General features: G+C 38.6%; 1 protein-coding gene across 4 annotated transcripts in view; it reads left to right on the forward strand.

The window, feature by feature from the left end:
- Positions 1-27573, forward strand: part of LOC105838293 (RNA-binding protein Musashi homolog Rbp6) — a 613545-nt gene that overhangs the window by 487855 nt on the left and 98117 nt on the right. For all 4 annotated transcript variants that reach the window (XM_036284985.1, XM_036284984.1, XM_036284986.1 and 1 more), the window contains one exon: positions 10015-10063. In XM_036284985.1, coding sequence (XP_036140878.1) covers positions 10015-10063 — 49 coding nt within the window. The remainder of the gene's footprint in view (positions 1-10014; positions 10064-27573) is intronic.

The following is a 27573-nucleotide window of genomic DNA, read 5'->3' on the forward strand; positions in this document are numbered from 1 at the left end:
AAATCTAAATAAAAAAGCATTGCTCGTATTTTTCCTAAAAGATTTCATTACATACGCTACATTAATATACGCTTTCTCTATAAGGATTGACGCAATTAGATTTTACTCGACTATCGCGAATGTTCTAAATTCAGCAAAGCTTGATTCCCGTTCTAACCACATCTTCCGCATCACTTCCAACGTCACGGTCGGAACGTGCAGCGCGATGAATTATCATGCGGAGGCGAAAGGCGCGGAGAAATACATAAGATATCAACATTGATACCGCGCGCGCGAAGGGCCGCCGCCGTCGATGGTCCCGGTCGTGCCTGGTACATCGCAGGTCACGAACTGGTACCCATCATGGTTGGGAAATCAGAACGGTGGGGGTGCCAAGAGGGGTGACGGCGGACGCGAAAAGGAATCGGGAGCGCATCGTATTCCGTAAATGGACCTCTTTGTTCCCGGTGAATAAACTATTCCCTTTATCCTGTTGGATGTACGGTTTTTATTTATGCGCAATGTGTTAAGACCATAGATGTACATCTGTGGATAAGACACGGGGGTGTGTTACGAGTATAAGCGCGTCGATTGATTTATTTGTGCGTGAAACATTCACGTGGAAATTACACAAAATGATGCCGACGACGCGCGGCAAGCACGAGAGTCAAAGAATAATAAGGGATGAGGATGGACAGGGAGGATTTGCAGTGTTTTTACATTACCCATCGACAAACGCACCGTTTCTGTACGCACTGTAAACGATTTGTTTATACGAGCAGTAGCTTCCGGTTGGCCGCTATTTCGCCCGGCGATCGGAAACACTAGCATTCTGTTTGTCCGTTCACAGCTGGGCTCCGATCAATCGCGATCGTTCGTAAACGCTTCGCGTTTACGATGTTTTTCATTACCGACGTACGAGCCCGCGATCGTAGCTCACGGTTTCATTAGCGTGACGTAAATATCTGATCATAGCGTGCGGCGCGGAAAGTCGATCGGCGAAATGCCGGGATGGAATTTTGTGCGAGAATAAAACGGATTAGCTGGAGCTATTCATCGACGGCCATCGCGGGAGTAACATTGATCTTCCGATGTTTACAACACGACCATGGACGATCGCGTATTCGTATTGCATGTTTCGACGCGCTTTAAAACGGAATTTGAACCGCAAAAATTTTGTGTGCGCACGTGTGTGTGTATGTGTGTTTGAATTCGCAATCGGGAAATTGACACCAGAAACACTTCTATTTTCACTTTTAATATAAAATATTATTTTTTATCGTGCTTGAAAGGCTTGGAAAAATAGATGTGACGCAACTAGAATATACATTCTATTAAAAAATTTCGAAAATAACGAGCCTCTAGGCCACAAACATATACGTCAAAAAAAAATTATTTTTAAATTTAAATTTTATTATAAATCGAAATATTTAACTAGTTGTCCACAATTAATTTAATTTGGACTTAATAATATTTTTTATTTTCAGTATATATCACTTAAATTTTATTCCGCAAATATTTCTTTTTTTTTTAATTTTGCTTTGATATAGTACTATAATTACAATAAACAATGATTATACGTAAAATAAAATAGAACCTTAGACATAAGAGATTCTCTTGATAATTTTGAAAGTATAGAGTTATTTTTATTTTGAAACTAGAGATTATATATTAATAAATTGCTATATGCAACTTAATTATATACATACACTTTGAAATATATGAGAGCACATTTCTTCAAATAAGATATTATAACATGATCATATAATAAAATTAATGAAAAATATCCTTAGTATATAGAAATATTTTTTTCATAAAAATTAAAATCCGTGTTTGTATTCTCAGTACCACGAAATATTTCCATGTATTTGAATGTGGTTGATGTGTAAAACGACCCTCGGAACGTTCCAGCGCTAATGTTTGGAAGGGTTGGAAGTTACAAATGATACTCCGGTTCACATAAGAAAGAGGTTGGCAGGGTGTAACCGGAGGGCGAAAGGCGAAGTTACCTCATTCGAAGATTAGAGAGATCGTACTTTCTTCGGAAGGGACCATCGGTAGACAAGCGACGCTTGTCCGAGTGGCACCGTAAACGCCGAGAATACGTTTTACGATCTTAGGGAGACGAGAGAGGTAATCGAGAGCTCTTCGAGCAGAAATTTTAGTAGAGACGATGCAGTTTTAAATGCTCGTATAAACTTTCAGAATTACATTCGAATAATTATGGCTCTTGATTAGTCTCGGATAATACGGTGTAGTTACCCAAAGTTCAATATTTGTGCGATCTTTTATTTTACAAGTTATTTTCGTTCAAAATAACTATCGATCAAAGTATCAGTTATTCAGTATGAAATACACCAATTCTCACAGGAAATATCATTAATTTATAGCATAGCTATTAATTAGGATTTCTGATTTCCTATAGTATCTGAATATCGGACATTGCACATGGAATGAAAGAATTGTATTGAGAGAAATGTCTTTATGGTCCATATTCGTACCTCACAATTAGCATGCTAAACGGGATTTACATTTGACATTTAAATGCTATATATGATCGTATAACACCGTCTGTTTGCGAGTTTTATCTAGCATTGAATACATCGAGCGGTATGATCATTCGTCTGTTACTCATAGATCGTACATCGCTGTTCCCCTGTGTCGCACACAGATAAAAAGGGGATATCGAATGCGCAATTACTCATGGCCGCATTATGGTTTGATCGCGCGAGAGCGCAACGATTCCGATGCCAAATATTTATGCGATAGCTTGATACTTGTTTGATGCTCCGACGAGATTCCTAGCGATATTAATATGCCCGCAGCGTGTTATCGATATTTCTCGGATGATCCTGTGCGCGACTCGATGGTTTTTATCTGAAAATAGCAAGCAGATATCCGTCGGTCTGAGAGCCATCATTAGGTACTATATCCACTCCAGCAGTTTGAATGAAGAGGGCGACTCCGTTCAGGAAGGGCCGGAAAAAAGGACTCCTTTTTTATGCGAAAGTTATCCCCGCAGGAAAAACAGCTGTGCGAGTCTCGGCCTCTGAGCGTCTCACCGAAATATCGTTCGGCTCGACATCGATCGAGTATCGAGCAGCAAGCGACAGCAGCAGCAACGGCCGACGAAGAGACCGATTTGTTTGTCGGAAACGCTTTAGAGTTTTCCCGGGAAGTTTTCCCTCCGTTCTTCGTCCCGGCTACATCGACGAAGGCGGAGTCGACTTACGTGTTGTCGAATAACCGGATCGACCCTCCGCCGAGTGTCCGCTCGCGAGCTACTTAAGTTCCTCGCTCTATCTCGCCCTTCCTGGGTCATTATTCAACCTCCAGGCCGAACAGCGAAATCGCATGAGTCACGGAGGAACACGACGGTGAAATTGAAGCGGTCGAAAACACCTTGATTAAGTTGGTGACATTGCAACAAAATAGCTACCTGCTCTCTCCAGCCAGGGATTAGGGTATTAACGCTGAATGAATAACACGATAAAATGTAATGGACTCCCGCGACTTTAGAAACTCCCATATAATATTAAAGCGACATCATTAATCTTGTATTTTTTTTAGCTATTAACAAGAGAGAAGATTTAGCATTTCCATTTTATACAACAGAAATTTCATGCAACGTGATGTATTATGCATAACAGAAAACAAGTATTTTTTAAAATAGTCTGAACTACATTTTTCCACACGTATTTCCGCAATGAGTACGTTAATTTGAAATGTGCCTCGCGACGATGTCGCGAACCGCAATTTCACTGCAAATGAGCCGCGACCGTAGATTGTTTTACCGCATACACAGGTAATAAAATCCGACTTTGTAACTCTCGCGCGGGTCGCGGTGCGGCCTTTAATCAACTTGAAAAAAAAATAAATAAATAAAACTTCCCGATGGAGAGCATTCTCGAAGCGCGGCGCGTTCGTTCTCGTTTATCTTCGAAAAGGGAGCTCGGGACAAGCGAGGAACGGAGGAGCGAAACAGAATAAAAAGAGTGCGGGCAGAGCGCACACAATGCGAGCCGCACGCAGGAAAGGGGGTTGTGGAAACTCGATGCTCCGCGTTCGAAAATGAATTTAAGCACACCGAAGCCCGTGTTACCGAAGTATCCGGTTCTGTGAACTTTGGTGATAAGTTTCATGAAGTGCACTTTGGATGGCGTATGCGTGTGTGCACCTATGCGCACTCGAAGCGTGTATTGCAACGAGAATCGCGAAGCTACGAAACAAGTTCGAATGGGAATCACCGTTTCGGTTCGTTGCGTTTGATTCGATGTCGCGATCGATTGAGATAACTTCCAGCTTTCAAGCGCAGATTCGCAGTTTAGTCGCATGTGGTACACGAGTTCAGAATACACGGGCTGTGGAATTTTGTAACGTGATAAATTGACCGAAGTATACTCATCGAAATGGATCGTTCACTTTTCCTGATTTAAAGCTCGAGCTTCTTTATAAATCGCATTCGTCATGAATATATCTCTCTCACATTTTCGAACGTCGGAATTTACGTATTGTCGGAGAGATTTTTCAATCTAATGCTTCTTAAATGTGTATAAACATTTAAATACTGACACTTTTTAACCCAACGATTCTTCATTGTACGTGCATAATAATAATTACTGATATGCGATTGTTTAATTTAAAAAAATTATAAGCAAATGACATCTTCATATAAGCATTTCATTAACTGGACTAAATTATCTAGAATACTTAAACTTTAATAAGACGAATATCAGAGCTATTACTATAAATTTCTCATTATCCATTGTCTTAGCTAACTTTTTGACAGATCTTTCCTCAATGCAAATGTTTAACGACCATTTTTTGCTTTGGGCCGAAGATTACCATAAAATGTAAAAGCAAACCGGAAAATGTTAGTAGCAAAGCGAAATCCAATGGAACGCTGGACAAAGTCAACAGATGAATTGCAAATATATAGAGACCGTAAAGTTTGCGGAGTAGCATTATTGGTAACAACAATGAGTTCTTTTCTCCCTTTTTTTTTAAAACTTCTTACGGTATTTTTTAGAAAAACAAAAGTTTAAAAATATTTTCCCGAGAGAGTGAGAAATGAAATTATTTATATGCAAAAGCGATTATTAATTTTTCTTGCTTTATCTTTTTTTTATTTGAACATTTTGATTTATTCTACTTTATATTCATGTAACGAAACTTTATTCATGGTTTATATCGCAAAAGGGTCATCTACATTTCCTTCTCGACAATGCTTATTAATAATAATCATTAGCGCGGAAAAATGAACGTTTTCACTACGTTATTTTGACTATCTCTTTATTGTACATAATTAACGCGCGTTGAAAATTCGATCCAGCCATTCACGGCTGTTATTTTACAATGGAGCACCAATGAAGCGGATCATAATCCATAGCAGACAATAATTTATGCCCGCAATAATTGATAAATACATACTTTTTTCAATATTCGAAAATCATATTTAAAAAAAATGAATATGTTAGAAAATTTTCTAGAGGATATTGATCGTAAATGAACCTAAGGGATGAGAAACAGTTTGCAAACCTGTTCTATTGACCCCATTTAGACCTTCTTTAAATTAGTTGGTCAAAGAAGACCGAAAGACTAAAGCGAGTGTCAGTACGGATCCGATGGAGGGATGACGAGGGAAATGACACACAGGCTTTACCTCGGAAAGGAGGAAAGGTCTCGCGATATAAAGGGCGAGGGCAGTAAGACAGCAATCTACAGCTCGGTCCACCGAGAGCTGTAACACCAGTGGAATCGAACTTGTAATAAGGTACGTCTCGCCCACTCACCAGAACTCGATTGCTCTCCGGGGACGACGCCGCCGACTCTTGTCTTCCCTTCGCTTCCTTCTTCTCCTTCTCTTCCTCCTCTTCGATAACCTTTCCGTGCTACGTATTTTCCAGGCTCACGTAAAGGGAAGAAGTTTAGGAAGTTACAAGGCCACTTCGCGTTACATTTTCCCGTTATCGCCATTTCCTTAAGGTTACACCGGCGTGTCTTCGGAATTTCAATCTGCGTGCAAACCAAGATTCTCAGCCCTTCCTCCATTCTCGGTGGAATTATTCTTTCTTTGAAAGAGGATACCGATTCCATTTGTCAAAAGTAGATTGGTACCCAGGAAAGGTACGTTCATTTTTTACGTCTTATCTACGCGAGTTCCATGTTTCGAAAAGTTATTGCAGCCAAATAAACCGACTACACCGATGGAAAAATATTTGTAACTGCACAACTTTTTAGTTCAATTATTTGTATAATAGTTTTCTCTTGAAAAAAGAATCTCCACTTTTTATTTATTACTTACAATAAAAATAAGATATTACTTAAAATTATAGATAAGAATATTACACAATTTTTCTTCTAAAGTGTGTTATTGGAAAAATAACGCTGATTGTAGCTAAAAATATTCAAACAATTTCTTTTCCTTGATGCCGTTATATTAAATATATTAAATATTTGTATATGTTCTAATATATGTTTATTGTATATGTAGAAATATCGAGAAAAATCTTAGTTTATTAAAGGAAATGTAATATAAAAATTATTAGAGAAAAAAAAGTGAATTTATCGAGCATAAAATCAGTTCGCGCGTAAACGACAGTAAAATAACAAGCGTTTTGTATAATATTCGCTTATCTCTCGTGCTCGACGTTACTGGTAATGCACCGTACGATAATTATATTAATTTATATAGAATCAATATTAAACACATCCGGGCAATGTATTTTTAATGAAGTAAATACGTGGATGCATAATGTGCCGCGCGCTGAATATTACATATCGCAGGAAATAGATACTCGTAATGCAACGATACACGTGAAACCCGCAAAACTGCATTGCGACCCGCGATAATTATTCGAGATAATGAGAGAAATTCATGATTGCCAGTTTGCGAGGGCCTCCGCGCTAACAAAAAAAGGAATTATTAGTGAATGTGTTTCGACGAACGCGGTAGCATAAGAAAAGTGATTTTATCCATTATAGGTCAAGGGTTAAGAGAAAACCACGTTATTGAATGGGAGAAAGATTTACAAATTAAGAAACCATTGAAAGCGATAGGCATATCGACAGGTAAAGATTCAGAGATGCCTCCGTTTGAGTGAAATGCTAACGAAGTCGAGAGAGAAGGAAAACCTCATGTATTTTTCTCACGTAGTGATCGGAATGGAGAAATCACGTTCTTGATCGAAGCCATTGTCGCTGACGGCGATGCGAAAATTCGCAACATCGAACGAGACTCAAAACTGATTCGACCGCTGAGAATACATCAATATAACAAAGACTACAGCGTTAAAGAATAATAAAAGGACATTCACACTTTGCTAGAGAAGGAAAGGACGGAGGAGGTGTAGGTAACAATGAATGACTCCTCCGGTGGCGGTCTTATCTTATGCCATGATGCCTCTTGCGTTTTCATTAAAAGCCCGCCCGTCCCTTCGTTCTCGTTCCCACTGCCATCAACTCCCTCGTAAAAGGCATGCCATCCCTCGAAAAACAAAAGTCTCAACAAATGTCAACTAAGACACTCGATTCCCTTGGCATTTTTCCGCGACTTCCTCGCGCCGCAGCGGCGCGATAGTCGTGCGAATTTCATTAAAATTTTATTACACAGCAAGACAAGAGAACGGGAACAAAAACGTGACGAGCGTTATTACTACATTTACAATCTAATCAACTATACTAACTAATACTAAATTAATCAAAATTATATTAATATTTTTATTAATTTATATTTATAAATGTCAAATAAAAATGTTAAATTTGTAATTACTTTAAATCAGCTAAAATCTTAAATATAAATATACATACATTATAGTGTAGTCTCTGTTTTATAGACATAAATTACAACGCTTGTAACATATGTTCTATTTTAGTGTATTTATTACATTGTAATATTACTCGCATAGTCCGATTCTGTGCTACTTGCAATTTATTCAATTGCGTTTTTCCCATATCTACCAGTAGAGACCAGGAGAGACGGGGAGAGACCGGGAGAGACGGGGAGAGATCGGGCGAGACGGGTAGAGACCAGGAGAGACCGGGAGAGATGGGGAGAGACCGGGAGAGACGGGTAGAGACCGGGAGAGACCGGGAGAGACCGGGAGAGACGGGTAGAGACCGGGAGAGATCGGGAGAGATGGGGAGAGACGGGAAGAGACCGGGAGAAACGGGGAGAGACCGGGCGAGACGGGTAGAGACCAGGAGAGACTGGGAGAGATGGGGAGAGACCGGGGGAGACGGGGAGAGACCGGGATTGATTGATTGAAGTTTATTTAGCTTTCTCAGCTATTGGGGGAGGGAGAGAGAGAGAGAGAGAGAGAGAGAGAGAGAGAGAGGTCTTATTAAATTTAATTAATTAGAAAATCTCAAAAATTTAAATGTTATATACTTAAAACACACACAAGATATGTTTATGAAACGCGAAGATACATCTGGAAAACGCGTCTATTGAGTACACATAAGAATTCGCATGGTTACAAAAAGAATATCAGTCGCTGTTCTAATACTGCAGACTATCGATAGTTGTTGCTGCGTGAGAGAATGGGAAGGAGTGAACTTATGGAACAACGAAGGGGGTAAGGGTAATCCCTATTGTTTCTTCTGTCCCATAAATCCTACTAGCGCTTCCTACGCCTCTCCAGAGCTCTCTGCTCGCGCTTCAGCCATATACAGAGCCATCCACTCCCCGCCACTTTCTACCATCCCGTCGTCTCAGCAACATGCTCCGTAAATCTCTGACCAGCTGTGCTTTACGACACATACGTGGTACTCGTAAGGATACAAGAGGTCTTATTCGTCATTTAACTGATGTCGTTGGGGCTTAAAATCAATCTTTGTCACTATCCTTTGATGAGCAGATTTCGTCTCATCGACTTGTAACTATACAACAGTTACTATAAGTAGTATAAGTAGCTCTAAGGAAAATTGGTCTTATTTAATTGACATAAATATTGTACCCCTCTAAACCTTCATTAATCTCTACTTTTAATATTTTAGTCAAGAAATTAACAGTTTTTGCTCTAGGCTAGCATTAGCTATAGTGCTGGTAATAATTTATGATAATTTTGTGCGATTAACTCATATAATAATTATAGTATAGCCACATAATATTCATTTTACATGCAGCTAATAATTTATTTATACATAGTGTAATCACATCGCGTGAATTAATTATATCGTCATAAGTTTACCAAATAATCAGAATTATTTTTAAAAAGTTTTCCGTATATTTGAGAATTTTCAGGAAGTTGTAAATTTATTTTTTTTTTAACTTATCAAAAAATTATAAAAAAGGCAAATAATTGGTAAATAATTATACTTAAAGAAAATATTAACTATGTGTTTATATCTACTCTTTTTGCAGACATCTTGGTATTTACCGTTGTGGAATGATTTGTCAAAAATATTTGATATCCAGTATACATACAATATTCTCTTCCATTCGTCACATAGAGATGAAGTTTCCTCGAAATATGTTTTATATATATATATATATATATATATATCATACGAAATTTCCATAACGACGTTTACGATTCTTGAGGCTTTGACGGGGTGCTTTGCACCCCTAACACGCCAAGGGGTTCACTATGAGGTCTTATATCAAATATAGGTTACTTCGATCGTCAGTAAGCCGCTTAATTTATGACAGCGGCTTCAGTAAATAAGACGCTTTACTAAAGCTGCACGTTTACTCTATATTCCTTATCCGACAATATAATTCTGATTTAATCTCGTTGTGAAACTAATAAAACAAACATTAAATTTTAATTATATGTTTTTTTACAGTAAGCTGATCAATATGAGCAATTTTAATGAAAATATATATGAATGCGAATAAAGATTTGCGAATACCGATAAACAGCATAAATTAAATAGGATTAACGCAATAATTTAAACGTAATGTTACTGAAATTAAACCGCTTAATCTAATTTATCTAATCAATTTAATGAGAATAATTAGATTAAATTGTAAATTGTTTAGTCTATTAAAAGGAATCTCTTTCTCTGACCAAGTCTTCTTCTGTATTTCAGATCGAAGATGCTATGCTGATGTTCGACAAACAAACCAACAGGCATAGAGGTAAGTACATTTTTACTGTCGTTTCTTTTTTAATATCGCCCATGATACGGAAAAAATTGTTGTAATTTTGTTGCGTGCAAACGTGTCAGAAATATGTCCGAAACTATCCTATTTAACGAGTCAATAATGTCGTCATTCCGCTGGCGGGGTAATTAACGAGCCGAGTTGAAGCTATAATTAGTAATCACGGGTAAATCGCGAGCCGTGGTAAATACGGGGAAAGACAAATAACATAAATTTCGGGATATATGCTGCTTACACAAATCGTGATGGTATTTTGCGAATTCATATTACGCAGATCGATAGTCGCATAGAAAAACTTATTACAAAGCGTAAAGAAACGCATAATTTGGAACAAAATGAAAAAAGTGAGACGTATTGCGTTTCAAGGCTTAAAATATTGCCTATTCTACACACGAACATACATCTAATATTTTTATATAACTTTATATTTATTATATCTATAAAATGATTAATGCTTGTAAATCTTATTTTTCATTGCAATCTTGTAAATAATTTTGGAAATTATATATATATATATATATATATATATATATATATATAATTAGATTTTTTTGTATAAAAGATGAAAGATTTATTCGATTTGTTACGAAAAATTTAGCACAATGCTAATGTTTTAAAATAAAATATTTTGATTATTATCTGTGTGGACGAATGCGCGCACGTGCATGCGTGTATATGTGGTTAATAATTAATGGAACACAAAAATTGCTTGAGAGCCTGAGAGAAGATTAATTTTTAATCAATTGTCGGATAAATTTTACAGTTTATTAATTTGCTAATGTTGATTTAATTAACTGGAGTCGTTTTCCATGATATATATATACACGATAATAAATATCAGAGAGTTCTAATTGCAATAGCAATTTATTTAACAGTCATTTTACATCTTTTATTGGTTTATTGGTCAATTCATTTTTTATTCTTTATTGAAACGTTCATTCTTTTATATCTTTATTTCTGTTGTTTTCTGGTGTTCTTCACATTCTTATCAAAACTTAATGCAAAATTGAAAGATCATTAATATTAAAAGCCTTTGATTTCAAATAAAATATACGCGTCAAAAAAATTTTTACGCGGCACTTTGCTAATGCAATAGGGATGAGAAGGAGGAACGGGATGGAAACGTTATTGAGATCGCGCGAGGAGCGCATGCCCAATTGAAAATCGACTGGGTAGGGAAGAAGAGTGGAGATCGAGAGGTTGCGATGAATGAAATATCGCGGCGGCCACGATAATATATAGGGCATCTCGACTCTCAGTCGTTCTCTGCTGTCGAGAGCATAGCGGGGTTTGCGATCGACACAAGTCTGGATCTATTCACGTCGCTACTTCAATAGGGTCGATAATCGTCAGCGATCGCGGTACCTCACCTTGCCAATAATCGGGAGGAGGAAGGGAGGAAGGTCTCTTTCTCTCTATCTTTTTTATCGATACCTACCACCTTCATAGCTGTCGGTTCTAGAGCGGAGGCGAACGTCTTCTCGGGCCCCGATGATAGATTCTAATATCGCTTATGAAAAATAGGGGCAAATGGGATATGAGAGCTAGCTCCCTTCAGTACCATGGAAGGTACGTTCTTATCCCAACTGTGAGTTACTGAAGAGGGCCGGGAGAGGCGAATGCTGAAGGTGTGTCGCGCATCGCGCGAACGGCGACGTAGGAGTAGCTGAAATAGCGACGCGCGGGTCGACTAGTGGGTAAAGGGCGAAGGAAGAAGAGTGAATGGAAGTGGAAGTGAGATAGGGGGCTCTTTCAAAGCCGCACGTAATCTCTCTCGTGATGACATCCAATACCGTTCCCGTACGACGAGAGTCTGCGAACCTCAAACCTCGAGCTCGGCTGCTACTGCTTCTACCGCTGTTGCTGCTGCTGCTGCTGCTGCTGCTGCAGCTCGCCGGCAGATTTCGCGATATGGCACTTCCGCACCCGGTTCCTGACCCCTAAGGGGATCATTCTCGGATTCTCCGGTAGACGTACCGTGAGAAATTTCAAACGAAATACGCGCGGGAGCGACAAGGATATTTATTACGCTGCACTTGATATTTTTCGATTGATCCGCACGCGCTCGTGAACGAGAATTCAACATACACACGTGTGTATATGTATATTCTCATGCTTATCAGAATACGTTCTCAAGACGTCTTATTTATATTTCGGTCATCTTTCGATTTTGAACTGTAAATTTTATCAGCAACATACTTATGTAATCTTGTGATTTATACGATTGCACGAAACTGCAATTCTACACTATATATTTTATAACGTATAAGAAGATTCTAGAATAAAGATAATAAATGTTAAGTTTGTTAATATATATCGTGGTTGCTTATAGAGTAGCAACCACGTTCTTAAAGAACACAATTTTCATAATATGTGTTTATAATGTCCGAATTTTTCATGGATCTAATTTTGATAAACTTAATTAATCACGAGATTATACTTGAACACTTTGATCTGAATAATATTTATCGATAACTTTTGTAGCCTTTTCGAAAAACCTAATTATGCTCACTTGCGAATTGTCCAATACATTTTTAACAATATCGATAACCACCTTTCTCTGATAGTTATTCAATTTTAAACTCGGTGATTGTAATGCCTTCTTCAAGCGCACTCGATTTCGATCTGCGTCCGATCGGCGCGTCGTCTCTTTTCGAACGTCGCCATCGAATTATAAGGGGATCCTCAGACAATCTTCCGGGAGGTCTCTTTACGCTCAAATCCCCGAAGAGGCAGTCGGCTAGCGATCGTCTTACCCCTCGACCACCCGTCCCCTTACCACGTCGTGGAAGGAGAAAAGAGAACTCCGCCGAGAACAGCCCGGCAAGCGGTTCCGGACAATTTCGAGTCCCGATGGCTCCCGCAGCGAGCTATGATTTCCACGTGGATGGGCAGGCTGCGATTGCAGCAAAGCGAGCTTTCTCCCCCTCTCTTCTCTCTCTCTCTCTCTCTCTCTCTCTCTCTCTCTCTCTCTCTCTCTCTCTCTTACCGCGACGAGGAGAGGCGCGTCTATAGCTCGAAGCGCGATTATCCAAGCTTCGCTGGCCAAAGGATTTTCCCTCCGCGGGACTCTTCCTCCCCCTCCCCCTCCTTCTTCCACGCGAAGTCTACGTTTGCAAGAGGCAGTAAGGAGGAACGGGCGCGTGTGTTCATGCACGTGGCCTACACCGTGTGAACTTGTACACACATCTTCCCGGAGTGATGGTGAACATACGTCGATTCACACGGGATACTCATAAGTTGCGACCATATTGCCCGGTGAGAGTGTGTTCATAGCTTCGACGTGATGATACTGTCTGTGTGTGGGCGTATGTGTGTGTGTGTGTGTGTGTACACTGACCCGTATGTTCTTACTTGTTCGACGACAAGTCGGTCCTTCCGTCAGCCAGCGACGGTCCCCTAAAAGGAGGACTCGCTTAGCCATGTATGAACACACGTCAAAGGGACGCTCTACTGTCGATCGTTTATTGGATCGTGTGCTCGTGTGCGCTTTGACGGTGGATTACCCGCGTTTGGCCTGTCGTCGTTTAAACGTCTCCGCCGGACGTCGCTTATGGAAATCGGAATGTCTTCTACGAAACTAGAAGCAAAGGGAAGACTCCCTTGGAATATGTTGAGAAAGAACTGCCGTTTCGTCAACCGAGTCAACGGTCGAATAATCGCACGATTCCCGTCGTCTATCTGTCGTTTAACTCCTAACTAGACTGACTTTAACTCGCGAAAGAAAACTCGAACTACACTAAGACCGTCCGGAAAACTTGACTCGCTTTATTATGTATGGGAAAATGATTCTAACAATTCTCCAAGAATAAAAATATAAACTAAAGTACAAAAATATGATGTAGATGCGATATTTTTTTTTATTCTCCAGAAGAGCTAATTAAATTTAACTTTTTAATTTATTTTTACCAAGTTTACTTTTCGACACTAATAAATATCAAAGAAATAACAATCTTCGATGATCCCTTGATTGTTTCTCCCGTAATCACTGGCCGCTCGTATTTTCAACGAGGCATTCTCGGCTTGGTGTCGAATAGATAGCATAAGAATCGCAGGAATAACCGTGATTATACGCCAACGTGATCTTCGGCGAAGGTAAAAGAGAGAGAGAGAGAGAGAGAGAGAGACATGAAAGATGAGAAAGATAAACAGCAAACGAGTCTCGCGTCATCGTGGTCCGAACTTGGCCAAGTCGGCAATCTGCCGTTTCTGACGGCGTGCTCGAATAGATGCAATTACCCTAGCCGCGTTTCCTCTCCAGCGAGCGAGGAGAATTTCCGGGTGAAGTCTCAAGAGCGGCAAGTTCGCCAGTCAGCTAGCTGGAGCGGATGTGTGTTATGCCAGTTTGATGTAATCTGGCATCAGACGGTCCGGAACTCAGCCAGTGCTCTCTCTCTCTCTCTGTCTCTCCCCCGCTTCTCTTCTCCCTCTATTTCTCTCTTTCTCTCATGTCCTCGCGCGTGTTTCTCAAGAGAACGGAGCGACTTGCGTGGCACGCGCGACGAATCTGACCAACTTCGATGCGTATGAATTCGTCTCGACTATGCTTCGAATAGTTACTATGCCTCCGCGGAAAGTTCCAGAGCGGTCCGAAATAGTTTCTCTCCGTCGCCGTTTCCAGCACTCCACTCTCGGTTGCAGAGGAGAAGGTAAGGGGCTACACGTATACAAGATCATGCCGCGCCATTCACGAGCCGATCCTTCAGGAGCAACTACTCGTGCGGAAAGACTGGATTGATTTCAACGGAAGTCGCTTCTTGATTAGAGAACGGAATGCTCGTAATAACGCGCGTGCTTGAGCCTTTATATACTGAACTATTAAATTTACTGAGCTTTTAAATTTACCATGACAAATATTTGTTGTAGAGCGAATAACAAAATTTGTATTATTATATGTAATGTTTAATTATACTTTATATATTTTTTATGTTAATAATATAGTAAATTATTAATATTTGAAGAATGCTACTTACACATATAAGTGTTTCAAATCTTGCGAATGAACAATTCTCTGTTTATTAATTATGCATTAACACTTTATTAAATTATTAAATATTAGATATGATAAACATAATATTTTTGAAGTCATTTAAATGCATTACGTGGTTGAAATATCGTATGTTTTAATAGCATCAATTTTAATATCGACGATTGTCATAATTTCTTGACTTTCCGTGTATATAGAATTAATATAAGTTACTCTTGATAATTACTGATTAATTGTTGAGATATTTTTGAAATCAATTTAATTTAGAAAAAGATATTGTACTTCCTTTGAAAAATACCGCAACGAGAATTTTCTTCCTCTCGAGCGGATTTCAGTCAAGCGAACAAACTCCGGCGATGGCGTCTTTTGGGAACGGCCAGCAATGGCGTCGGGTATCTTCGCTTGCCGACGGAATATCGGAGTAAGGTTTCGCGCGTCGCTACGAGTTTCGAAAAGTTCTTGGTGGAGAACTCGTCCGGCCGCGGCCTGGAAACTTCTGAACGATGGATGGTTCCGGGTCGAGGAAGTTACGTAAAGGATCACAAACGCGCAGCAGAGCGTCGAGTACGTCTGAATGTGCCATCGGTCTTGGCCGAGCTGGTCTTATCAGAGCTCTCTCATCCTAGGATTACCGGAAACGGTCGATTTGTCACGAATTCAACGATCTTTCTCACCATCGACTGCTAGATGTGATCAGCAAGTGTAAGGTGTATCGCGCGTGCCTGACCTGTTTCATTCTATTTTTATTATTATCACGTGGTATTAAACTATTTCTATCATTAATGCATGATTGCGTAGTCTACTATTATGTACAACAAATTAATTTTTTTAATGTATTCCATTATGTATTTGCTAATTTACACTATTATTCCACTTTGAAAAGATGTATACTTTTTTAGATTTAAATTATTGCTTACATTTTTTTTGACATATAACTATCACTATTTTTGACATTCATTGTTTGTATTCAGCTAAATCTTTAGATGCTACAACCAAGAAAAACGATTTTTCCATACATATTATAATAAAAAAAAAAAAACGTAGCATCTAAAATATATTAAATTCTTTTATCTAATTTTTTGCGCCTAGGCTTGTGCGTAATATTATCTGCATAATAATCAATTATAGACTGTTCAATCGGTCGCAGACTGTAACGAACACGCTTGGTAACACTGGCGACTGCAACATCATCACACATAGCGGAAGGGTTAAAGAACACGGTTGCTGATCTTTATCGAGGAGATGGCGAGCGATTTTCCGGTACGGTTCCGTCGCGACGCGTAAAGTTCTCCCCAGGCAAATCTCGGTATAAAAGAAAACCGGAACCTGGAGGATAGAAAAAGACGTTCTATCCATTCCATTATAGGAATCTCGGGGCGCGGCAAGCATCGACACGCTCCAATTGTCACCTGCATTACGGCGCTGTATTCCAAGTGGAGAATCCACTGTGGCGGCGGCGGCGACGGCGACGATGGTAGCGAAGACTCTAAAATATTGAAACGCGCACGTCGTTCTCGGTACTTTGCTTTCGCCCTCAACCGTGCTTCATCTTCGACCCTTGCTTTTCCACCACGCGCTCGTCTTCCCTTCACCCTCGTCGACTTAAACAACTGCACCTCGGCCAAACTGGCAAACGCGAAGAAATTTCCGTCGATTTCGATACCTTCGTCGTTTTTATTCTTGAGTGCATTCCCGTACTTTCCTTCGCGTTTGCGAATAGAATTTCACGTAGGTCTCATGTAAAGCGATACTCGTAATATATTTCAAACGATGTTGTAGATGGAAAATGTTGAACTTTAAAAAAATAAATAAATTTGATTTTTAAATTCACTTTTGTTCTTGTAGGAAAAAGAAAACATTTTTTATAGATACGTTTTCTAATAATGTTTCGAGATGCAAATGAATCACTTTAATGTGGAATATCGATTTATAATAATATACAATTTAATTAATACTAAAATAGAAATGGAAAAATAAAATTGAGAAGAATTACATTATAAAGTCAAACGGTTTATTACAGAAGAATTATGATAAATGTTTAATGGTGCTCAAATAATCGATCTTTCTTTTTTAGGTATATCTTCAAATAGATATATTAATTGTTTTTCCACGACGAGACGAAAGACGTACTTAGTCTTTAACAATATTTTTAGAAATTATTTGAAACGTTCTGTTGTAAATTTCTCTTGTATATATTTAATTCTTACTTTTTAAAATGAAAATCTCACATTAAGCAAAATTAACGTCGCATTCGATTTCACGGCACTCAGCGGTTTCATTTTCTCCCTTATACTTTTTCTTATACAACGTACGAGTCGATTTTCAACGCAATACACAATGGTCTTATAAAGTGTACATATTTATTATCAAATCTGTTTCGTTTCGTGGATAATCCCGGATTCCACGGACGAAGAGGAGTTTTCCGTCCTACGCTCGTTTGTCGCCATTCTGTTGGTGTTCTTCTTTTGCTTTCTCTGGCACAATATGTGCAGCCCTTGCTCACGATTGAATTGAGCCTTACGATTTTGAGAATCCATCTCGAATCGAGAACCGACCACCGTTGACATGTTTTCACAGAAACTGAGAGGAGGAATTCAGAGTAGAATTGCAAGGACAGAGAAGGAGAAATAAAGCACTTTTAGAAACATCGTGAAAAATCATTTCCCTTTGTCTTTAGGGAATTATTCAATTTTTAACGTTAAACTGTACTTGACTAAACCTCTATAATTAGGATTTCTGTTGAAATAAAGTTTATTTGAAAATAAATAAGATCTCTGTTGCCTGTCTGTACCTCTGTACATCTGAAGTTTAATTCAAGGATTCTAAATTCTCCGCCTCGACATTTGTCAAAGAACAACACTACGAAGTTTGAGATAATTTCAACGAAAGATCCTGTCTGTATAGACCGTTTGTCAAGATGAGACTGCATATCACGCAAGACTTCGTAAAGATAAGAATGCAAAATGATAATCGCACGTTAAGAGGAAGGCAAGTTCGTTGCCTGCAAGACGGAGGATCGCGATACTTACAAGAAAAGGACGAGCGGACCGGTTCGTCCAAGCGTGAAGCACGCGAAGTGTCTCTTGCTCATCCACTTTTCACCGCCCTTTTCCTCGCTCTTCGCTTCTTCGCATTTTTCTACCCCGTCTGTGTATGCTGGTCTTCAAAATGCTGATCTCATCAGAGACAACTTGACCCCTTCGACTCGTTCGTGCTTCGACGAGCTTAATCCCTGTCGCTTAGGTGTTCCAACTCTGCATACTCCCCTGTTTCCCCTTTTCTGAACTCCGTCATCGGAGAATCTTTCGTCCGTAGGGGAGAATTTAAAATTCAAACGTAAGTGGCTCTCTCTCGAGTCGTCGACGTCGTCGTCGTCGTCGTCGTCGTCGTCGTCGTCGTCGTCGTCGTCACCGTCGTCGTTGACGTCGACGTCGACGCCATCGTTTTGCATCACGCGTCTCTCTCTCTCTCTCTCTCTCTCTCTCTCTCTCTCTCTCTCTCTCTCTCTCTCTCTCTCTCTCTCTCTCTCTCTCTCTCTCTCTCTCTCTTTCTCTCTCTCTCTGCAACCTTGCGCACCCTCGAGGCAACGGTCGTTCCAGATGCATGCATTTCGAGTTGCAACTCCCCGGCGTGGCTTGCACGAAGCAAGCGCTCGAACGGAAGGAGGATGATCGACGGGTAAAACGCGGTTGTACATTATCAAAGTGGATAGAAACGCGCTAGCAATGGGAGGAAACCGCCAGGTTACGCTCCATGACTTCAAAGTAACACGTTCTTATACATGCTCTTTTGTATATTAATCTCAAACGTTGCGCTGCTACACACAGATTGTTTTTTTGCAACTTACTTTTAAGAATAATAAAACAGACTGATGTATTCATATTTACTTCTTCCTGTAACAGATGAATTCACAACACAATACGGTATCTTAATCTCGAATATAAAATAAATGTACATTTACATTTTTCATATTAACGTCCGGATACTGTGTTGTAATAGATAAACATTAAGTTATTATTTTTTGTTAAATAGTATTATTTTATAAGATAAATAATTTTTTTAAATATATTTTTTTCAGAACTTTTACCTGCGTATTTTTTTTTCTAATCGATGAATTTAAAATAGACACAATATTTGTTTTTATGTAATAAACAGGAATAAATAAATATTATGAAATAAAAAATGGATTGTATCGTAGTAATATTGAAAAATCTTTTAATTTGAATAATCTATAATTATTTGCATAAACGAGAAAAGCAATAATGAGAGAGAGAGAGAGTAGGCGAAATGTCGTACAACGTTGCATTCTAGATCCACGTCGTCGCTGGATGCGTCTCTCGTCAAGTTTGAGTTACGAAACAATGAATATTCATTAATCTCCGGGACACCGCGGTTGCGAGAGCGCGAGTGCGCTTCCGGTGCACCTACGTCGGGATTTCCGCGCGTCGACGGAGGCATCGTTATCGGGGAATGTCGTTCGCGTTCGCATCCTCCTTCCTCTTCTCTTCTCTAACATTTCTCCAATAGCTAATTTAAGAGCAGTAACTAATACTCAATGCCCGGAATAAATCCCGCGATAATTCTCAATACCCGAATGATCGATAAAAGGAGGAAACATTTTCGAGTATTTAATGGGAAATTATATTAAATTAATTAACTGTATATTGAATTCTGATATTTAAAATGCAGATTCATCTTCTAAAGAAGTTTAGAACTATTTAATTTATTGGTTTTTCAGCTATCTTTTGTTTATATTGAAATAAAAAGACAAAGATTTTTTTATTAAAGAAAAAATTAATTTGGGTAGTCATATGAAGTACATAGACTTTTTATAGAATATTATCTGTCCGTATTTTATATCTGATTAAAAAAGTATATCTTGTTTGTAGTTAGTGAAAGAGCTTTAATCTTTTGATCAACTTTACTCGGACTCAACTTTTTAAAGCTCTGATTTAAATATAGTAACCTAGCTCAAAAAAAAATTTTTGCAGTAGCGAAAAATAGTTGTAGATAAAATCACATGTGCACAAAATTGTAAATTGGTAAAAGAAAAGAAAAATACGGCATCTAATGTATTTGTTGTCTTAAACTGAAGAACATTATGATATTATTCTACAATAGTCCATTATATGCAGTGACGCAAATGATTTATCTGCCTACTAGAACGCGTTCCATATATCTAAATAACTTCGTCTCGTGCATTCGACAAAATGCGATTTATTCTTGTCTGAAAAGGAAGAAATGAAATGCCAAAGATAACGAGTTGCTGTCAAAGACGATTGAATCGATAAAACACGGGTGCCAAGCGCTAAATAAGCTCTATATCGTTGTTCAATAATTTAGCTATTCATGCAAGAATTATGTATGGATAACACGCAAAATTGAACAAAGTAAACTTTACACGTTGATACATATTTGGATATGCAAACGCAATTCCCACAACAATTTTCACAACTTTTTCTGAAATTAATTTCACAAGCTTTTAGTCTTTTATAATTAGTATGTATGGAATAGTTATTTATTCAGATAAAAGAAAACAAAGTAAAAAACTTCAAAATATATTGAGAGCTAGAGAGGCAGCTGGCAAAAAGAGAAAGAGAGATAAAAAGATTTTAATTAAGTTAAATATTGTCCTAATTTTTTATTTTGTATCTTTCTCTCTCTCTCTCTCTCTCTCTTCTCTCTCTCTCTCTCTCTCTCTCTCTCTCTCTTTCTCTTTCTCTATCTATCTCTATCTATCTATCTCTATCTATCTATCTATCTATCTATCTATCTATCTATCTATCTATCTATCTATCTATCTATCTATCTATCTATCTGTCTATCCATCTATCTATCTCTTTTTTTTATCTTTCTCATTATCATTGCTGATAATATTTCGATGAAACGACAAGCGAATTGTGGATTCTCTCGCACACTCTAGTGTTCTGATGATTGGCATACTTGGCCGATCGCATTTCACATTTAAACGCTTCGCACTGTCAAACGTGTGAATCACCCTACAGCCTCATCCCTGCTGGCTGTTCCGAGGGTAGATTGCATGCGACCACGCCAAATGCAACCCGTTTAATACCGCTGAGTAGTCGGAATGCAGGTTGATGGTGATTACGCAGGATGGCCCTAGAAACCGCACGTTTTCCACTGCGCAAGATTCCTTTGAGAATTGATTTATTCCACGAGAATATATGTTATAATATATGCTAATTCTTTACAGCATTGACACATAGTTTTAGTTATTTGAAGCTATTGTTGATAAAAAATAAGGCTAATAAAAAAGGCAAAAGTTATGATTCGGAAAAAATTAAATATTTTTCTTGACATTTTAAACATAACTTTTTATTATTAATACTGTATATATTTTGTTAAATTTTCAAGTTCCTACAGCTTTTCAATAAAATTCTCTCTCTAATTTCTCTGTTATAATTCACAGATACAGAACTCTTTTTACAAGCTATAACAATAACGTTGGGAAAGTATTTTAATGCTGACAGAGTGCAATCCCATTATTACTAATTTCTCTTTGTAATGCTCCTCCTGTCTCATAAATCTCGTGCACAAAAGAATTAAAATCAAGCTCAGCTGAAATTAATTGAGGCCCCTTGCCTCTGTTTGCTTCTCCGAAGCTTTATTCAATCCTTTAATTTCCAATAGCCGATAGCTAAAATGCCGCTAAAGAGCCTCCTACACGGTAATAATCATCATTATTCTTAGCTTGGCTTCCAGCATTCGTGATTCAGTATATATATTTGAATCGAAAACTTGAATGCCTTTACGTAATATGTAACACGAGCTCAGAGACAATACCCGCTGGGGTATATTGCGAATAAGAGAGCAAAGGCGAGCGAGCACCTGTAGCGACCGTCGCGGCAACCGATGACTCTATTATGCACGGGTGCTCGGTAGCACCGGCCATTATTCATCCCTCTCGGAGTCATACGCGAGTCGAGTATTCGAAATACAGGGAAGATGAATGGTGGGAGCCGCCGCCGGCACGACGCGCCAGGGGCGGGAGCGGCAATAACCAGGGGATTAAAAGAGAATTAAAAGTGTCGGCCGCGCATCTGTGTCAAGCGCAGAAAGGGCAGAATCATCCGTCGCCGGGATATCGAGGCGACCGCGACGGTAGCGAATGAAAAGGGGGGGGGGTGGTAAGGGGACGAGTAAACAAGCGGAACTTCCTGTCCACCCCCGCCGTCTCCACGTACATTCCCTTTTTGCCATTACGCATCGCATCCTTTAGCTTGCGACGCCGCATGATTTATCTTGCTTTTCGTCCGATTGGTTCTTCCGCTGAAATAATTACCAGCTCTTTTCGACATGTAGTTATTCCAACATAATTCGTTTAACTCCGCGAATCCGGCGAAACGAATCCCGATATGCTGTATACCAGTTACAATCGATGGAATTTGTCTACCGTTCCGAGCAGATCTATTACTAGTTTACTGGTTTACAGACTGGAAATCAAAACTCTGGATTTTGTCTTTCGAAACCATAGCCTCCTTTGTAACTTGCATAGAAAATAACAATCACGATGTTGCGGGATATATTGAAGATTTTATGCATGTAATATAAAAAATTTATATACCTCGATCAATTAATATTTGACAGTTAAATAAAACTTTTAATCAATATTAATTGAATTTCATTACAGAGATACTTTCTCTGTTCATGTATCCTGTTAACATATTTACATCAAGTGCTATTTAAAATAAAATAGTTAAATTTTTTTATTTTAAAATATACTGATCTCAAGTTCCCGAGAGATTTATGTCGTTGAGAAAAAAAAAAATACGCTCGTGCCGCCTAATCTCATTTTTGCTTTCTCGTTCTGCAAATATCGCATCATTCCTTTATCATTCACCACACATCATCATTTCATTACGTGAGTTTCGCGAGTAGTTCCGAGCGATGTCTAACTGTCTGCGACGCGTCGTCTCTCGGAATGAAAGCAATATACGACGGCAGTTCAATCATTTCCAGCTTATAGAACTCCATCCCCGCGGGATTGGATTTTCCCGATACTTGATATTTTGCAATAGGACGTCGACGCGTTGTGGCCCCGCAGCTACGCATGCTATTTCCATTTATTATCGAATTGCCATACGCGGCGTTAAGTTAAGCCGGATTCGCGAGTGATTTATTATTCGCGTTTGTTCTGCTGCCGTATCGATTCTTGCGCATAATTAACGTGGAAGCTTTTAGAAACCGCCGCGCGATCATGTCGGATGACTCCCGTCGAGTAGAAATGTAAATTATCGCGACGAAATAACTGCATGATCAGATGCTCAGCGAGATCCTGCACGAGGCAAATCATATTCCCGCATGTGTAATGCGTCGAGTCAGCATTTTTTTCTGATATGGCTCCTCTCTCGCTCCCGTCCTTTCTCTCACCTTCTGTCTCTCTTCCTCCCTTCCTCGCTCTCCATCAGAAAACAGCCAGGCCAGAAGTTGCGCAAACTCGTAGAGGGTCGTATTTGCTGGAAGGCCGGGTATTGCGAGTGACAGCTGGCTGTTCATTATTCCTGGATTACCAGACTGGCGCACGAGGGTGAAAGCGAGACGGAGAGAAAAGCGGGGGTTGGAGAATGCTAGAGTGATAGAGAAACCAGAAAGATAGAGAAAGAAGACGAGCGTTGAATGGGACGAGTGAGAAGAAGAAAGATGAGAAACCTTCAGCTCAAAACATTGAAACTCTCTATGCTAGTCTATTCGATAGGAGAGAGGGGGAGAGAGAGAGAGAGAGAGAGAGAGAGAGAGAGAGAGAGAGAGAGAGAGAGAGAGAGAGAGGAGGAGAGAGAGAACGCACTGTCGTATCGTTAGTGCTCGCAGTTTTCAAGACTTCCCTTCTACGTCTCCCGCCTTCCCCTTACCGGCCGATTCCAACCAGGCATAAATAGAAGTTGTTCAAAATGATCGAAGTCTCAGAAGTTTATTTAATAAAGAGAGTATTGTTATTGCAGGCGAGATTTACACTACATTCTGAAGTTTCGCCATTTTCACAAAACGCGGGAATTCATTAAAAAGACTTATTATTACTAAGTTTGTTTCTACGCGTAACTAACATACGAGTACTTCGTAACGATACTCGTCGATCGCCTGTTATCGATCGCATTGGATTCTGTGAATCCGCTGGGGATTTTTTTTAATGCATATATCGCGTTTCTATCCACATCGCTCGTTATTTTCAATGTTTGTTCAACAACTACTGACCGAAGTTTGACGTTTTATTTTGTGAGCTACGAGATTTTTTCGGTTACAAACTTTCCTCACATTTGCAAATATCATGTACAACCGTGAAAAATTATTGTTACAAGCATGTTACACATGTTTATTATTTTATTATTCAGGGTATAAAAAAAGAGTATACGATGAATTGGATTGAGTTTTTGGAGTTTTAAGAAAAAGAAATTCAAAATAAGACATATTTAATAGGGTACATTAAAAACAAATTTTTAAGAAAAAAAAACAAAGCTGTAAAGAGGTTTACACACATTATGATAACACTAATTTTAATAATAAAAATTAACGAAATCAATATGATAATATTATATTGATCACAGAAACAGATCAATGAAATGTTTTATGGGATTAAGTATAAATAACTGTAATTGTATATTATATCTATCTTAATGTTTGTTTCGCAACCTATAAGCTTAGTCATTTCGTTTTAACGAGCATTTAAAAGACCACCAAATCTTAATTCGCATTCTCGGCTTCTTTTATCGCCCCTATCGGCTCTTTCTACTTGTATTAATCCGTTTGTAGCCGAACGTAGAATGTTTACCGATAGAATGAGTTTTACGAGAGTCCATAAAGCATCACACTACTCTGACTAAACACTTAATAGGGTACATTAACTCGTCGTGGAACTGACTATCTGACGTAATCGCAGGCCGAACGGGAAGGAAATGTTGCGTTTTAATTACGCCAGATATCTGCACTTCATGATCTTACAATGGTGATGAGCGAATCGACGGTAGGATTACAAGTCTGTATGGATGATCGTAATATTCATGAAAATATATCTCTTACCGCTAGTATTTGTTTTTTGCAGTTGCAAGTTAAAAGAGCTTGCACGACAAACTCAGAAAATTACTTCAGGGAAACTAGATATTGAAGCAGTAATTGCGCGCCATAAGTTCTCGCGTAAAATTTAATAAAATTAAATCAATATTATAATATTACAAATATTATATTGTGATGATACAAATATTGCAGGCATTGACCTTTGTTAATTGAATTAGATATAAATAGTAGAGACAATTAAAATGCACGTATAAATAATTTTTCTGAAAAATTTCGCTACTTTATTAAATTTTTTTTTTCTAATGTTATTGCATATTCTCTCTTTCTCTCTAATAACGTACGTTGAGATAATTTAAAAAAAATATAGTTAAGCGCGCCAACGAAATTTAATAATTTTTCTTTCTGTTATTAGATAGTATTTTCATCATTAACAAAATATTATTCCAAATGTATCTTTCTATCGATTTGACAGTATCCTTTCTCTCGAAATTTTAATTTTGAAATGACACCTGACTATACCCATTCAAGCAGGAAAGTATTGCTCTTTACATTAAACATTCTTTGAAGCATAATATTCCTAGAGTCTTAAAAGGGTTAAATCTAGTTGCAGCCCTAGCCCTTTTCGTCTCCCTCTACTCTTCACGCCCCTATGGTTTTAATAAGGCTTGATTACGAGTTTTACGAGCAGTCGGCTCGCGTTGCGCATCCCGGTTGATGGCCTCCCTCAAGTGCTGCTTGGCTCTCGCAAGTAATTAAGTTTACAAGTGCAGCCTGTCTTCGTCGTGGCGGCGCAAGTGCGGACCTTCTTCTTCGTGTCCGGGTTAAGTGAACGGCGCTTTCCCCGATGCAACGACCAATAACGAGTAATTGCAGGCGGAGAGCGTTTCCTGACGTAGTTGCAACGAGGGGATGTGATTATAATGACGGCAATAATAGCGGCCACGACGAGGTACAATCACGTTTCCACAATGGTCGCGATTAGGATTAACATAGTTACTGTCACGTTCTTTTCGGCATTGCTGACAAGTCTGACGTAATTCGTCGTATTATATTCTGTTAACAACGACAATGATACCCACCGCATGGTGGAAATTTGCGTTGTTGTCTCATTAACAATGATAATAGTGGTAGCCTCAATGAGAAATATGATTTTATTATCATAGTAATTGCGACTCATAATTTCCTGGCAACATTTGTGCGGCGGAAATTTATGTTGTTGTCTCATTAACAGTAATGATAATAATAACAGAGAAATATAATTTCGTTTTCATAGCATCTGTCATGAAGATTGAGAGTAATTGTTTCCTAGTGAATTAATAGTTCATGTAAACGGTCTCTGCGTAAGTTCGCATTATCGTCTCGTTAATTGTCTTCCCGTGGCTTTCCATTGTGTAGTTAGCGCCAAATCGCGTCCGAGGCAAGTGACAACAAGCGTCAACTTTTAACCATGCACGCGGCCGGTATTTATCAAGATCATTTAACGGGTAGAAGAGGGTCTTTGTCACGCACGTGTCTAATTATTCTCCAGTGTGCGGTCCGCTACACGAACGTCCCTTCCGTATGAACTTAATTAACCGTATAACAGAAATTACGATAGCAATTAGAGCATTCAAAGACATGAGATTTATGAGATATTCTCTGATTACCTTATAATATATAATATAAAAACCATATAATGGTTTTTCAATTTCTTTTTAACATTTTATTTAATATATTGAATTTTACTAAATATGTTTTTATCGTATATCGTAAGTTAATTCTTCTGCAAACTTTAAGATATCATGTTTGCATAGATATATCTTGTGCATAATGTTAGAGTTTGTCATATAATGATTTCTATCTTGTCGGACGATTTTGGGTAATTTGAAGAATTTATGGATAATACGGTGTATAAGATCGGTGTTTTATCTTTTCTCCATGTTTACATGTTATTTGAGTTTAATGTTCTGCTCAACGAATAGGCAGTGGGATTATTACTGCATAAATGACTAACGTTCTACAAAGCGTAGATAAGAGTAGGTTGCCGTAATTTCCAAGGACATGGAATAATCCCATTTTCCTCGAATTACCTCGCTTCGAATCGTCGAATATAAATGATGTACGTAATTTTAGCAAAAGAGGAGTCAGTAGCGGCGCTTATTGCGTGCGTGATTCGTCGCCTGGGTGTTCCCAAATAAACCACCTCAACGTGACAAAGATAGATCCTCGTGGATCAGATGTGTTGTCTCTATCCTTTTTTTAGTAAATAGTACGAGAAAATCAAATCGAATTGTGCAATCATTTTTCTATGTTTTAGCAATGTTTGAACGGTAATATGGATAACACGGTAATCAATATTCATTAAAAGAAATTTAGCACATTGCAAAGTAAGAAAAATCCGTAGAATATTTACGTAAAAATAAGTGCTAGATTTTAGGTTTTCTTTTAAAACTATTTATATTTATTGATCAAGGAAATCTATCCTTTCTATGCA

This window comes from Monomorium pharaonis, chromosome 3 (assembly GCF_013373865.1).
Source record: "Monomorium pharaonis isolate MP-MQ-018 chromosome 3, ASM1337386v2, whole genome shotgun sequence".
In the NCBI taxonomy this organism is placed as follows: Eukaryota; Metazoa; Arthropoda; class Insecta; order Hymenoptera; family Formicidae; genus Monomorium; species Monomorium pharaonis.